Genomic DNA, 16795 nt, shown 5'->3' with positions numbered 1-16795 from the left:
GCTGGGTGTAGTCAGATCTTTGCATTCCTGATTTGGTACCCATGACAACAAAGAATACTTGAGGCTCATTTATTGAGGCTCTCCCGACTCAGCGACAAGAACTGAACAAGAACTGAATATGCAACACAAAAGCTTGGTATGCAAGAAGAATTGAAAGACTCAGGTGACTGATCATTCGCTACGCATTAGGGCCAGGGCAATGAACTGGTCCCCGAGGCGAGTGGTGCAGCTTTCAGGAAGCACTTTTATTATGTAGTGAATTTGAGGTCATTTTTTTCCATCACAACAATACCCATTTGAAGTTGAGTTTCACACTATGTTCAAATATGATACATACAGCATTTTATACAGCATGGTACACTGCAAAATTAGACGAACAGAATGGTATAGACCGGGGGTAGGCCCAGTGGCGTATCTAGGGGGGGCAAGGGGGGCACGTGCCCCGGGCGCCACTCCTTGGGGGCGCAAAAAACGAAGAAAAAAAAACGAAAAAAAACGAAAAAAAAAACGAAGAAGAAGAAAAAAAAAACGAAGAAGAAGAAGGAGAAAGAAAAGAAGAAGAAGAAAAAAAAATCGCCCGGAAGGGGGGGAGGGAGAATGGTGGGGTGGGGGGGGGGGCAGAAAAACAAATCAAACAAGATAAAAACAAAATATGATGATGACGCGGACAAAATGACAATGTTTATTGTGTTCACACAAGAATTCCATGTTCTGTCAGCTGAAATACAAAAATTTTCGGCTCGCTCGCTGCGTTCGCTCGCCAAAATTTATATAAATAAAGAAGGTAAGAACAAAACGTGATGATGACGCGGACAAAATGACAATGTCTATTGTGTTCACACATGTCATTTTATATTTAGCAGGCAAAATGTTTCACGGAGCAGCGGCTGCAATTTCTTTCCTTCTGAAGCGATCCTCAATAGTGTATCAAAAGAAGGCGCCAACGGTTTCGAACATACGGGGGGGGGCGCAAAAAAAAATCAAGCAAGATAACAACAAAACGTAATGATGACGCGGAAATATGCAAATTTCGGCTCACTCGCTCGTACAATTTAGAGTATTTTTTTCAAGTCCACAGTTTGTTGGTATAAATCGTTATCTATATAAGGCCGTCACTAAATCTTGATTAGGATTGTAAGATTAAATAAGCAAAAAATGGCAAGAATTCAATGTTTTGTAAGCAGAAATACAAAAAATTTCGGCTCGCTCGCTGCGCTCGCTCGCCAAAATTTATCAAAAAAAGAGAAGAAGATGAGAACAAAACGTGACGATGACGCGCACAAAATGACAATGTCCATTGTGTTCACACATGTCATTTTATATTAAGCAGGAAAAATGTTACACGGAGCAGCGGCTGCAATTTCATTCGTTCTGAAGCGATCGCCGATTGGATCAAGAGAGGACGCCAACGGTTTCGAACATGGGGGGGGGGGCGCAAAAAAAAAACCAATCAAAAAAGATAAGAACAAAACGTAATGATGACGCGGAAATATACAAATTTCGGCTCACTCGCTCGTACTAATTTAGAGTACTAGTTTTATAAGTCCACAGTTTGTTGGTATAAATCGTTATCTATAAGGTCGTCACTATATCTTGATTAGAATTGTAAGATTTAATAAGCAAAAACTGACAAGAATTTCATGTTTTGTAAGCAGAAATACAAACATTTTCGGCTCGCTCGCTGCACTCGCTCGCCAAAATTTATCAAAATTCATTACATTTAGATCACCCTCAAAGAACAAAACGTGATGATGACGTGGAAATATACAAATTTCGGCTAACTCGCGCGTACTAATTTAGAGTACTTTTTAAATTCCTCATGAATGCAGTTTGTTGGTATAAATCGTTATCTATAAGGCCGTCACTATATCTTGATAGGAATTGTAAGATTTGATTAGCAAAAAATGACAAGAATTCATTGTTTTCTAAGCTGAAATAACAAAATTTTCGGCTCGCTCGCTGCGCTCGCTCGCCAAAATTTATCAAAATTCATTACATTTAAATCACCCTCAAAAGAACCCTTTTAAGTGCTTGAAAAAGCATATCATGTGGACTTTGTTTAAAGTCCCTACCGGGATGGGGTTGGGGTTGAACACTTTTTCAAAAAATTAGGGGCGCAATTTTCGCGCTTGCCCCGGGCGCCGTTTTCCCTAGATACGCCACTGGGTAGGCCTATATGTTTTATGAAAATTAGACATAAAAAAGGAAGGTATACAGGTATATGAGTGTCAAAGTTTCACATCATTTGGGAACAATGATAATTAGTAGCCGACTACCACATTATGTGTAACTAATTGTTGATGTTTTGACATAGCATGCATAAAGGTAGTTTATATCAGTTACGTAAAATTTTCCTCCAGTGATCTTCCTGATGTTTTCTACCTCACTGTCCTCAACTATCCTAACCGCCAACGTGACGCTTAGCACCCCCGACGACATGCCAGAGACTCCAACTTTCCCGTTTTCGACGGGAAATCTCCCGCCGAAAATCCATTTTTGCAAAATCTCCCGTTCTCCCGCTTGAGATTCAATTTCGCCCGCCATGGCTCTTTGTCTCCCGTTGGAAAGGATTTCTCACTTATTTTTATCGTATGTTGAAAAAATAAGCCTTAGAAAGCACCAGAGAGCATCTAGAACCCTGGGAATTTCGCACTTCGCACACATCAACTTGGAATCTCCCGTTTGCTAGGGGTTTCAGGCGGGAGAATCTCCAGATCAGAAGGTGCTTTGGGTTGGAGTCTCTGACATGCCCGCACATATTTTGCGAAAAACGAAACAATTATGTATAGGCATATTCACGGCAGAAATACTGGAACGATCTCCCCGCAGAACTCGCAGGTCGCTTATTATTATCATCCTTTAAAGGGGACCTCCGGATGATTTTCAGATTTTTACACTTGAACAACTACAAATTAGATAAACTGAATACAGAGTTTCAGAATTCATAGTGATTGGGATGAGGAATGAGAATGTTTTTAAAATTTATATCAAATTGCAATGAACAAGGATGATGACATCGCAGCCTCACCATAAGAATGTGTGAGTTAGGGCTCAAGGAAGCAGAACAAAAGAAGAAGGCATGCATAGATTTTTCACAGGTGAACTTGTTGAGCAGTGGTATTGTAATGGAATTACAATTCTAAATTTCTGAAATGTATGAGGCTCTGATGTCATCACTGTTCAGTGTAATTTGTTGAAGATTTTCAATTTATTGGTTTCTCTGCTCAGGGACCACAATATATTCCCCGAATCTATACATGGAGCTGTCGATTTATGTACTACATAATGTGAAATTATGAAAATCGTCCGGAATGCCCCTTTAAATTCAAATTAAGACAGTATTTAGTGAATAATTACATCACGCGAGTTCACTGAAATTCCTTTCTATCTTGTTCATGAATGTTATGCTGTAAGGCTTGGTTGTTGGCATGCAAATCGAACTTGAGCCTAGCTGTTTGTGCTCTCAAATTTAGCTATCCAGTGAACGTCTTCCTACTCGGAGACAATTCGGGGGGGGGGGGAGCTGACATTGTTGTGCTCACTTTATTGCAACTGGCGAGTGGATCATTCTTGAATTATTGTTGGCATGGTTGGTATATGGTTTTTTCCTTTCCTAATGCTTCCCCCGTCTCTTCTGAGGACGCAAAATAATGTGTAGTTTTCTTATTGTCCAAATCGCAGTATTACACTATACCGTGAACATTGCTGTAATAACAGCCGTTAATACACGTAGGTCTGTAGCATCCGTATTTGAGAAGAATTTGCGGTATCCGCTTTCCGCTATAGTATTCTTGTTTTTCTGCTTTGTTTTCTGCATTGAAAAGGGCTTGGGGTTTCCAAAATATATAAACCTCCCAAACCTTAATAGGTACAACGGCCCCGGATCCCCTTCCCCTTCAACGTAATGCAATAATAAAAACAAAACAAAACAAAACAAAACAAAACACGTCTGTCTTATACCGGCAGGAGCAATACACATTTTTGAATAAAGCAGACACTCATCGTTGTCAAGTTTGTGTTCATAATTGGTCGTATTGATTTAGGAATTGTCTTATCTAAGATTGTTTACGTGACGAATGAAATAATCACTGTTAGACCTACAGATCCCTTTATTTTCATATCATAAAACACAAATTTTTCCTAATTTTAAGGGGAAGTTTCACAATGTTTGAAAGAGGAACTCGTTTGAGAACACATCTCGGAACATGTTTGAGCAGAGTATAAAACAGAAATGCATTCAGAGGTGGAAGAGTAAACTTCTCTTTACGTTAAAAACAATCATAATTATGGCATGATGAAAACAAGTTATGTGATCATAATTACATTTCAACTGAAACTATCAAGTCATTTACCTGTGCATTCATTAATTTGTTTTGCCATGAGAACCTCCCTAGCTTTCCAATTACCAAGTTTGCTATTAGATCACAAGATACCTCTACATGTACATTGGACAATCTACAGAGTACAGTGTATGATAATTGTATGTTTAAATGATTCTGTCATATCATCACCGCTATTACCTGTATGAGCTTAAGAAATTGTTTTTATCACTGTTTATCGTAGATTTGGTTGTTGTTATTATCAAGCTTGTTGCAAAGATGTGCCGTCAGTAAGAAGTTGGTAAACAGCTTCACCTTTGTCGCTCCTTATTACGAAAGATGATTCATCATTGATTAAACTTCAAAGAGATTGTATACTACTAGAGTACTCACCATTAAGTGCGTACAAATAAAATCAGACAGATTTGAACAGTGGCGCGCGTGCATAGACGAGGTCAACTCGCACGAACCCGACCGGGGCACCATTCATGAAAGTTGTCAGCCGTGACAAATTGTCAGTCTCTGACAATTACCATAGTAACAGTCAGCAATCAGAACTTCTCAACCAATCAAAACCAGGGACTTTACTGAAATTGTCAGAAACTGACAGCTTTCATGAAACCGTGCCCCGAAATAGCTCCCATAATGGTGTACGTGAGGCACACCTTTGAAGCTGGGACGGGCTTGGAGAATCATTTTAATTATTTTAAAGAAGCGATTATTTTTGTCTATATGCTGCGTTATTTTCTTACAAAGATATACATTCGTAACATGTTTAATGTGTTTTGATGAAAAAAACCACAATCATGTTTTAGTCGTCACATTTTTCTTTTGTTAAAGTTTGTTGTTCTCGCCCCCCCCCAAAAAAAAATTCTATAACCAGCATAAACGGTTTCCTTTTCATACAGTTAATGATTTCACATGAATATAAAACATACTCTTCGACATGTATGCATGTTCCTGTCTGTAATATATTTTTCAAATGATGATAAAAGTTGGTTTAGATAAGAAGTAATTTAAAGTATTTCCTTCTATATTTTGGTGAAGAAAAATATTATGTTTATGTTGTTAAATCAACAGATGATAACACCAATTTGATAAATGTTGAAATCAATCATCCACCAGTTTCAAGTTGAAATGTAACCTATATAAAGTAGGATTTGAATTATCAAAAAAGTTGCAGAAATACTCACGGGTATTGACCATCGTGTATGAAATACACGTCACATAAAATGGTGCACACAAATGCACATAAATATACACGTACAAGCGCACATAGAGTATGGACATTATTCAAGGCACTCAACGTAGGAAGTAGGTCTGTGGAGAAAAGCCATATAAGATACACACTATCGAGGCGTATAAGAGGCGTCGTTTAATTTATCGCATGCGTTTGACTGCATTCGTATCTATTGTAGCCTATTACACTGTCAGCCATCAGTTGCTGTATGTTATAATGTTGCGCTGCTGGCTGCATGTGTTTGCATATGCAGGAAGGAAACTTTGGAGGATGGTTTAAAGAATTACATGATAACGGAACTATGTTTGAAAATTTCAAAATAACTAATCTCACGTAGACTAAACAATAGTACTTAAACAAGCTAAAGTACAGCTGATAAAGAAATGCAAGCCCACTGGAGAAAAATTCAATTTCTCTCACTGTCGTATACGCATGGCTGTATGTGCCACTTTTTGTTCTTCTTTAAATTCAGTTTAAAGAAAAAACAAACAAACAAGTATGGAGATAACAAGGCTCCATGAAAATACTTGGCACAAAAATTACACTTTTACTGTGTGATGAAAAAGTAAGTTTTAACGAGCAAATGAATATTGTACAATATTGTGGCAGAGTGATTTGTAGCACTACGATACGGTGCGTTGTAGAGAGGCTTTGTTTTGAACCTCTTTGCTAATGACGGCGAGTCGTTCAGTTGGTCCAGCTTTTATATGCGCGCGCGTACTCTATTAGTATCAATCTCTTTGGTCAACTTTCAGGTTTGCAACGTGCAACTGCTGTTGGGCAAATATAGTTATGATTATTCAGATACGTGTTAATAATCTATGTAACCAGGTGGGAGGGTTCGCAGCACGCGTCAAGGTTACGAAACTTGGAGTCAGATTAGCAAGTGTTAACAGTGCCGCAATTTTAATCGGTCTGAAGTCTAAATACGTGAGTAGAATTATATGCCTTGGAGATTTCATTCTACTAAAGAAAACGCTTTGAAAATGTCCCTGCTTTGGCGTTTGAGTTTGGGCCTCTTGATCCTCTCTGTCCAGGGTTGCCATGGAAACAATATTTCACAACAGGTTAGTCTCAAAGTCTGATTATAGTTGTGCAAATTCGATCAATTTAGGTCATAAAGTTGTTGCATGACATTGAGTACGCCATTTTCTGCATTCTTCTTCGAATCTCTGTACCTGTATTTTGAAATAATAAAATCGCGTGTTCCATAACTTCAGATTCAATCGTGCTTAGCTCGTGATGATTATTATTAATTCTTAAAATCATTTGAAAGCAACCAGTTGATAAGACATAAATAGTCAAAGTTTGATTGTTTTTCCACTACCTTCATTTCTCCAGATTTATTCCAAGATTTGTTATGTTAATATATAACAGTAATTTCAAGCAGAAGGATATCCAAATATTTTGTGAATTGAAGGAATGCACAAATATTAATGAGACACATCAGCAAATCTTAAGGGGAATAGAACAATCATTCAAAAGTTTTCAAGTCTTAAAGGTTTAGTGCAGCCATCGCTGGATGAGAATACTACAACATTTTTAACATCACGTATAATGAGAAACGATGTACTTGAACTTTTCTAACGAGGAACATCACACATAAGATATCAATCAGTGCCAAATTGAGGGAGTGTGAACTTTTCATAGGAATGTGAGAATTTACGGAATTCGTTCCACTTCCTTTACACCGTTGTACATGATATTCCGTAATGTCATGAACTGTACAGTGGTCTTCTCATCCAGGGATGGATGCGACAAAATTTAACATTGATCATTTTTAACCGATCGTTCAATTTTCTTTCAAACTTCGCTGATGATTTCTTCTAATACTGCTGCATTTACTCAGCTTACAGGTATACGGGATTTTATTTTCATTGAAATTGATAAACTTCATACATGCATGTGTAAATACTGCGAGATGGTTCTGTATCCGTAGAGATGATATCATATGTCATAACTGCTGGCTTTTTAAGATGACCACGAAAAGTAATGATCACTGTTCACTATTTTGTAAAGCGCTATACCCATTGTAAAATATTGTGTTTGCTTCTTTTTTTTGGCAACGATTCTTTGACAAAATGTACATGAAAAGGAATTTAAAAAGAAAATCTAAAAGTATACCCCCGTGTTCTACTTTCTCAAATTTCCTTTTTAAACCCTAATTCTTGTTTTGACAGGATGTACGAACAGCAGATGTAGATCCCGCCTTCCAAGAAATTGGAAGTAAGTCATCCATTTCAACAAAACTTAGTTACATACTGTCAACAAGTATAGTATTTGCCTGCCTTCATGATTTAATGATAGCTAATGTTGTCATTATCATCATTACCTTTGCAACAGCTATGATCAGATTATTTCAGCAATTAATTTTCTCATTCGGTCATATATATATAGCCTACATATATATATTATAATAGCCGGAAAATCCGAGAAAACGTGAGAATTGGCAATTTCTCTCACTGCGGGCGTAAATTAGAAGTCAAATTAGGGGTTTCATGACAAAGCAAGTCCTGAGTAAAGCTTCATACAAGCGGAATTGTCTATCACTGAAATGAGCTTAGTAGAATAAGCTAAGTGTGCTATCTTAACCTCTCGTCATGAAAACAATGCTTATCCTGTATAGTTATGCCTCATAAACAACGAGCTAAAGGCATGTTTCATCCTCAGGGTCAAGTTATCTTATAGATTGGGATACATTACTATACTACCCTATTGCACTGAACAGGTGTCTCGTGTCCGCGGATCGTTACCCGCTCCGAATGGGGGGCACGTTCACCCACCTCCTACACTTGGCTCAGCCTGCCCACCCCATACGCCATCGTCCACCACACCGATGGGGCTTCCTGTTACACTGAGAGTGCCTGCAAGAGTCAGGTTAAAGGCATCCAGGTACGATACTATGTGTTATGTATGTCTCTGGCGATTCCTTGTCATGCCTTTTATGCCTCTGTGGGAGTATGTCTTAGATTCATATTCTGGGCTTCGTAAACAGAAATTCCCCATTTCTAAAATTTCTTCATGTGTGCCAGGAGGTTTGTGGTTTTTAGGATGGCATTGTGCTTAAGTTTTGTAGCATTCGATGATGTTTGTTTCTTCAAATGTTAGTCGATATCTGAAAATTAATAAGCCTTTTGCTATCACGAAGGTTAGTTATTCCGGAACATAGAAATTCCTTCTTTCTTTGATTATAGACAAGCATGATAGAGGTTCGTTTAACCGAAAAGAAGATTCGTATATAACACTTAATGAATCGTCGGAATTATGAACCTTATTCCATTTGCGGATTAACGAACCCTTGCAATAACAAAACTTTTTTTTTTTTTCATTTTCGAATCAATGAAACATTGGAATAACAAACTGTATAACCTCAATATTCAGGCCATATTTCCCGAGTTCAAATTCTGCCCAGTGCCTATATCGGACAAGACAATTTTACTTGGAATTAATCAAATTACTGAGCTGCAATGGAGGATTACTCAGCACAATACAGCATTGCATTGACTTTGGTAATTTGTAAGCTGCTTTTCCCTTTATGTGTTCTGACGAGCTCTAATTATTAATTGATTAATCCTAAAACTGTGATTCTGTCCACTGATGAGGTAACCCGCACTAAAACTCTTTGAATTCAGTGTTGTTTTTATTTTTGTTTGTTTCAATAACGCACGCCTCCCTGTAAGCATCATAATCCTATTATGGGCCTATGAAACGATAACAAGTCTTTCTGATTGAACAAAAAAAGATGAGCCAATACTGCATACTCTGCTCATTATTTTGTACCAATACAAATGTCTTTTTTCAAGTCTCAGTCTTAGAGAACCCATCGTTGTTATCTTGTTGTTGTTGTTGTTGTTGCGGTTTTTGGACAACAAATCTAGCTTTAAAGTCTTAGTTTAAAGTCTTTATCCCTTGGCTTTATCTATCTTTTTTACGTTTGATAATCGATTGCTCGAAAGGACACATAAAACCATACGTCAATAATCTGTAGTTCTTGTAAAATCATGTAGGCCTAATATGTTTGAAATATCTCTTCGTTTGTCGCACATTGTTTTGTACAAACGTATACACGCACTAGCGTGCCGCAGTCCTTGCGATCGTGGACATGTTGTATCCTCATTTATTAACGATTATACAAAGTCCAGCTAATCAACTCGAATTTGTCGTGAACAACATATTTATAGAACTATCATATGGACAGCAATGGCTGGTGGGACATCGGATACAACTTTCTTATTGGTGGAGACGGGAACGTCTACGAGGGGCGTGGCTGGTACTACAAAGGGTCGCACGCCTCTTCCTATAACGGATACGCCCTGGGTAAGACTTGGTGACCTGGCATCTGCATGCTCCTCTGTCTCAGCATTATTTGTTCTGGCTGTCTGTCCGTCTGTCCGTAATCGATTTTGTGAACAGCATAACTTAAGAACCGTTTGAGGTATCAAGAATGAAAATGTATGTATGAGTGGACAAAGCTGTGCCTAATTACTTTTGGGTGCACGTGCTCAAGGTCAAATTACTATAAGTACCAGATAAAGATTCACTATAAGGAAAGTTTTGGACCATGGGATCAAGGGTCAGAGGTCAAGTGAAAATACTAAATTTCACTTTTTGGGGTTATGCCATCAAACTTTCAAACATGTAATTTCATTTTATTTTTTTTTATTTTTTATTTTTTTTTTTGGCCAATCATGAGAAACTGTCGTCTCACATTGTCAAGATATACTATAGACCTTGAGGGGGAACAATATAACTAAGGCATTCCAGTCGCCATAGCGACATTTCTATTTCTTTTTGAAATAGGAAAAACATATAAGACACAAAGCAATCCCTTCCAATGGACTTAAACGGGATTATCACCCCCTCGCAAACATTAATGTTAATACTCGTAACGTCTGAAGTAAAGTTGTTTGAAGTTAAGTCGATAGTTGACGGAGATTTAAGAAAATAGTCGAGAAGAATTACATAAGCAGAAACATTTCTAGAAAGCCTCGCAAAACTTACAAGTTCTTAAGCTTGAACGACAAAATAAAAAAAGAAAGAAAAGTGATGCGTTAGAATGATGATGAATCATATGGCAAAAGATGTGAGCGAATCTGAGCAGAGCATGAAAGATAAATATGTTTTTGACAAAGGGATTTTGAGTGATTTTACAGTATTACCATCTCAAGATATAGAGCAATGTACTTTTTTCGGCATCTCATTTCGGTGGTATCTCTTGGTGTAAATTTATTCCACTGCATTGTCATGGCTACCACTTCTATAACATGGAACTCCATTCCTTTTCTGCAAAATACAATCCTGTGCATTATTCTATAGGTATATCCATGATTGGTGATTTCGATAGTACCGCCCCCAGTAGCTTAATGATGGAAACTCTTTACCAGTTCCTGGACTGTGCAGTGAGCAAGTAAGAACTTCTGTTGCTGTTGTTGCTGTTTGCGCATTTTTGCACATTTAATGCGGATATCTATATTTTTATTTCCTACGCATGTAGCATATGACTATAAGTGTATGAAGACATTATATTACATACAGTTACATATGTATATGATATAATATTCAAACAAGATTTGTCATATAGAAATTTTATGTAAACATCAAATATTAAGGGAATGAATGAATGTTGCAATATTGTTATAATATAATACAATTCATGCACATATTGTATATTGTGTTCAATATCACATCAAATCTAATCAATAACAACTGGATGAAAGTCAAATTGACACATGTACCGCTTTGTATCATGTATATATTTTTTTATGGAAATGAATAAACTCTTGGCAATGAAACTGAAATTGATTTTTTTTGTTTCAAATTCAAATGAATTTATTAGCAATTTTCTGCATCAAATATATATTACAAAAATGAAATACAGTCATTTCTTTTTGTTTACAAGACAATGGAACATATACAGTGTGTACATCCGAATATAAAACTGAGATACGTGTAGAGATTAAAGAAAAGGGTAAGAGAACACGTCGATTGGAAACCACTCGGGATAAAGAAAATCAAATGATCTGACTGAACTATATGGCACATGTATTGGGAGTGTGAATGCAGAAGACTGTCGTCAAATAAGCGTATATCTTAAAGATACGACAGCTTTGAAAAAGAGGGAAGAAGAAAATTGGCAAAACATGCATCTTGTATACCTGTCGAAAAGAAAAGAAAAAAAAATGAATATAAAACTAGCATTCTCGTATCAAAATATTGAAATTGAAAAGCTATTTGGTATAATGTTGTATTCTTTATCAGGTATAATAGATATGTTTGTTGTTTGCCATTTTCTTCTTTGTTGTCATGTTTGAACATGTACAATTTTATATGTATGTATATTTCTATCTTTTCATTTTAGAAGCGCCGTGAGCACTGAAAGGTGGACCTGTGCGCTATACAAGTAGCCACTATTATCATTATCAGATTATTAAAAGGACTTTTGTTTTAAACGACGGCGTATGCTATGATATAATGCTTAAGTAGGTAATACACCATTGACAATAATTGCAATATTGATAACTATTTCATTATTGATACAAAATATCTTAAGAATAAATTCCCCTATATTGCGCCCTTTTTTTTTTTGAAAGAGGCACTCATTACTATAATACAGCTTCTCAGACTGAATAATAGTGTATTCAGATGATGTGCAAGAATAGAATGTGGATAGTAAATCCTTGCAATAGAGTTGCTCTATATAGTGTGTTCACCGAAATTCGTCGTCTGTGCTTGTAATAGGGAGATGCTGACTCCAGGCTATACACTGTTTGGACATCGCCAAGCAGTGTCCACTACCTGCCCGGGGAACTCTCTGTACTACATTCTAGATGACCATGATCATTACGTAAGTTTTGTAGTTGTTTCTCCTCCCTTGTTGGTGATAAAGTAATTACACCGGAGTGCCAAGATGACATTAGAGTCATGTATCACTATAGGATTATCATAGACATGTTCTCCAAATGCTTTTGAGCAGTTTTCAGCTAATTACTACTAATCTGGGAGATTTGCGAACTGTGCTGTCCAAGTTGTTTTTCGGCTGCATTTGTTCAGAAGATGAATTTATTCTTATTAGTGCAGTATCTTCACATAAAGAGGAAGTGAAGAGGGAGATACAGAGAGAGTACCAAAAGTTATGCTGTGTTCTGTAAATGTTATTGCTTTTGTATAGTCATGTTCAACTTAGCACGCCAATCCCCCACGTAGCTTACTGATCAGTGTTTGTATTATATACCAGTATTATGATTTATGATGATTACGTATTGTGTATATATGTATTATGCCATGAGTGATCACGTCATTGCAATTATACAATTTTATAAAGACAAATGCATTTCTGAGTCTGCAAATCGAATTTGCTAATGCTGGATGAATGGATCAAATTCGATGGTAGACTTAAGGAGCCTTTACTTTTCCTCCTCCTTCTCCCATCTTGCCCTGTCTATAATAGCAATACATCAGCGGCTCTGTCGACAACCCTAAGACAGCCGAGCAGTGCTCCTTGTAAGACGGAAGCATTTCCTGGTCAACGTCGATGGAAACAATGACCTGAAGTTAGAGCGTCATGATAATCAACCATGACGTTGAACACGATATACTGAAATACTCATCTTTCTTCCGAATGATCTCCTAAGTTTGATTTGAAGTCGTCCAATACTAATACCCAATCACCGTCATAAATAGTGGAAGCTGAAGTTAGTTCGCCGTGGTCCAATATTGTTGACGCAATGTCACCGCAACAGCGGTGACAGAGCCCTTTTACCAAAGCTGTCCAGCTAGTGGCTTCACAATTATGCTTTGAAATTGGCTGCCCGAAAGGAATCAAACCAAGCGATGCATTGTGGGATAAAGTCAAAGAGCCAATAACATGTTCTGCACTGTACAGCAGTTGGTGTTTAACAGTTTTGTCTTAAAAGAGTAAGAGCCTTTGATCATTAAGTGTGAAACCAGAACCCTTTCAGCCCTTCAGAAATTACATTAATAGCTGTCAGAGATCGCCAGACGTTATACATGTAGTTTTCGCTTTTCACCGTATCCAATTTCACACACACACAAAAAAAGAGAAATATATGAAGGTAATGAGACAAGGTTCAGAAATATTCGATCATAAAAGCGAACCATTCTGTCAAATTTCGTTTAGCATCATTTTTGGGGTTAGACGAGGCTTTGTGCGCATAACCAATCCACTACATTGCATAGTACACTCCCACAACAAAGCAATATCTAATGTGATGAGTTTTTAGTTACAGTGCAACTCTTCAGATCATAGTCTAAAATCAATGAAAATGTGAAACGTTGCCCATTTACGTTACTTTGATTTCGGTTTACCAGACACTCATGACATCTGTGAGTGTAGATATACGTATGACAGTGAATAACGCCACCCATGCTGCGTACTTTAATCAGTACAAATGGTCACGTGAAATTTCCATCCAGTTTGCATGCATATACAGCTATGTCGCAGGACAGATGATGTTGATAGCTGATGCACTTGCAATTTGGTGTATTCTGAGATGTAACTGTTAGCATATAAAGCGGAAGAAAGAATATTCTGTTCGCCATCACACAAAGAAAATTGATAAATTAATAAACATGCATATTTTTTCTTCCTGCGTGAGGATTTAAAGTACTGTTTCTGTGAACTTACTGTGAAGACGATGTTGTTTGGTGCTGATGTGTGATATAAAACATTCTTGAATGATGATGAAAATTAAGATCATTGATTTAATTTGGAGCCGCAAAGTAATCTTTTTAAAGAGAATTTCATGGAATTTCATCGTGAAGTCAATGGGATAGTTGACAGACTTAAAGGCAGGTAAAAATGTTTGTGCTGTGCATAAGATGTCATGAATATAATTCTGGAGAGAAAGAACAAGCATAATGTATTATGCACTTTGAAAGGAAAGCAAAAATACCCTGCGTACATTCGTCACCATCGTGTAACTGGGAGAAAGAATTGGTGCATAATTATCTTTGAAAACTGAATTCACATCGCAGTGTAAAATGATTTCAATTCTTTCGTACCATCATAGACAACTTTCAGCATATTCAAACTTTTGTGCGCTTGTTCACAACCAAGCTTGCTTTGCATCGCGATGATTGCCGGACGTTGCAAAAAACAAAAACAAACAAACAAGCAAACAAACAAACAAACAAACAAACACTGCAAGCAAACTCGATAAAAAGTTTATGAGATGTAGGGGAACATGAAAGTTGATGATGGTCCTCAGGGAGAATGTATATACCCAAATTTGAATATTAGCAAATCAGCCAAATATAACAGACAGATGAGAATATAACAGGTGCTGTAGTGAGTTGTCTCTTTGCTCAATCGTGTTATCCATTTGCAGCCGACATCCCTTGTGCTGGTTCTCAGGCTGCCTGATAACAGAGCCATAGATAATAGTTTTTCGCTGTCACGATATTTTTGCACTTTGCACAATACTGTGCCACGACAACGCGCCATCAAGGTATTTTTGCACTCAGCTCGCTACATTGCACACTGCACTATAGTTGGCCACGAGTAATGATGCGTCTGGCCCAAACAAAATAATAATCTAAAGGGAAATCGAAGTTCTCATATCAATATCTGCACTGCTGTCGATTTTTGCTCTAAAATGTACGCTTATGCGTAAGAAATACGTGAAAAAGCAATATTAACACGATTTCAGTTGAGAAACGACCGTGGTTGCTGCACTCGTATCTTTTTTATGATCGTAAACTACTAACCATAATCAACAAATCGGGCTACACTAGTACCATCGATCTTCCACTCCAAATTGAATCTCATGCAGCTTTTTTATTTTAATGAGATTTGATAAGGCACAAACGATCACCACGTATCGTTCTGTTTGTGTACAATTACGTCCCCTACTGGATGGGGAGGGTGCTTAACGAATAAAAGTTGTATGCATACAATCTAAATAATTTTACACTTTTGATCTCAAAGTGTACTCGAAAAAAACAACAACAACAACTCATTATTATGCAAAATCGCGTCACCAGACAAATTTCTTGGTTGACTTCGATGTATTGCAAGCAAGTACAAATGGTAGAAGATGAACTCTGAGTCATAATGAAAACTATTTTTCTGCTTGAATTATTGATATATAAATACTGCAGTTCAAGGTTGTTGTTGCAACATCATGCTTGTGTTTATTAAAAAAAAAAAAAGAAAGTAGACCTTATTCATGATGCGACAAATGTCAATAACAATAGAAAGAATATGTTGCAATGAGAAGCAGTGGGATGTCAATCTGGCATTTGTGCTGATATTTACGTGTGTGTGTGTGTGTGTGTGTGTGTGTGTGTGTGTGTGTGTGTTTTGCAAAGAAAGTTCGATATAGGGTTAGTCTTCCTGCTGTGCAAAAGCAAGAAGCGCTTGAATACAAAGTTACTCTAGTAGACTACGAACAGTCATTCGTAACACCAACCGAACAACAAGTAGATTTACCCTTATCGCTGATTGTAAGGATTCAAATTCACATCATCATCATGGATATAATAAACTTCCTGCAACCTGCAACCCTTCTCGCAGTCCCACAGGCGCTTAGACCATTCCCCTTAAAATATGATAACTTGTTCAATTCTCTGATATTCTGTTCCAACTTCTGGAGAGCAGATATGCCTCCCTTGGAGACAGCCGTTCGCATTAAAAAACAAGCAAGCAAACAAACAAAGCATAATTTAATGGTTTTAGTCCTGGGATTGTCACAAGATTGTCACAGAATGTATAGTCACTTATTTCATATTCCTTTAAAGGAAACATCTGCGATGATGGAAAATATGAATAGATACAAAATACTTAGTAAATAATTAATCAATTGCCCAGGGAAGAATGATACACTGACGTAACTTCGAGATAAATGTGGTAAACAAATGACTTGCGGCATGGTTTAATGTTCCATGCAACCCTGCCATGACTTCAGATCGGCTCGATGTTCTAGGTCTTGTTGGTGTGCGTCGAATTTCAAAGCTCTGCAAACATGCATTCAGCGCTCAGAATTGTTTTCTTCCTGTGTCTCGTGCATTCCATACTTGGAAGGGCCATTGAGGTATGAACAAGAGTATTACTTAATACAACATTCATATACAATTTAATTTGAAGGCGACATACATAATTATTAATCATCTTCTTCCTCCTCCTCCTCCTCCTCATCCATCATTTTGTTTGATGACGTAATAATCATTATCCCTATTTGTTACATGTCTAGCGATATTTTTTTTTCTTGCCTAGACT

At 37.2% G+C, this 16795-nt stretch overlaps 1 protein-coding gene across 1 annotated transcript; it reads left to right on the top strand.

The window, feature by feature from the left end:
- Positions 1-5991: 5991 nt before the first annotated feature.
- Positions 5992-13063, top strand: LOC139741034 (peptidoglycan-recognition protein SC2-like). Its single transcript, XM_071651624.1, has 7 exons — positions 5992-5997; positions 7740-7785; positions 8288-8451; positions 9741-9876; positions 10876-10966; positions 12298-12403; positions 13007-13063. Exons 1-7 carry the CDS (start codon positions 5992-5994, stop codon positions 13061-13063), a joined length of 606 nt encoding a protein of 201 aa, XP_071507725.1.
- Positions 13064-16795: the final 3732 nt, after the last annotated feature.

This window comes from Diadema antillarum, unplaced genomic scaffold (assembly GCF_040938485.1).
Source record: "Diadema antillarum isolate AM-2024a unplaced genomic scaffold, OU_Dant_1.0 seq00000898_RagTag, whole genome shotgun sequence".
NCBI lineage: Eukaryota > Metazoa > Echinodermata > Echinoidea > Diadematoida > Diadematidae > Diadema > Diadema antillarum.
This window is presented reverse-complemented; position numbering and strand designations above follow the sequence as displayed.

What these genes read in the sequence shown, in the direction of transcription:
- LOC139741034 (XM_071651624.1), top strand. An exon ending in CTATAACGGATACGCCCTGG is followed by an intron (nt 9,877 to 10,875) that starts GTAAGACTTGGT and finishes ATTATTCTATAG; the next exon opens with GTATATCCATGATTGGTGAT. An exon ending in CTGGACTGTGCAGTGAGCAA is followed by an intron (nt 10,967 to 12,297) that starts GTAAGAACTTCT and finishes TGCTTGTAATAG; the next exon opens with GGAGATGCTGACTCCAGGCT.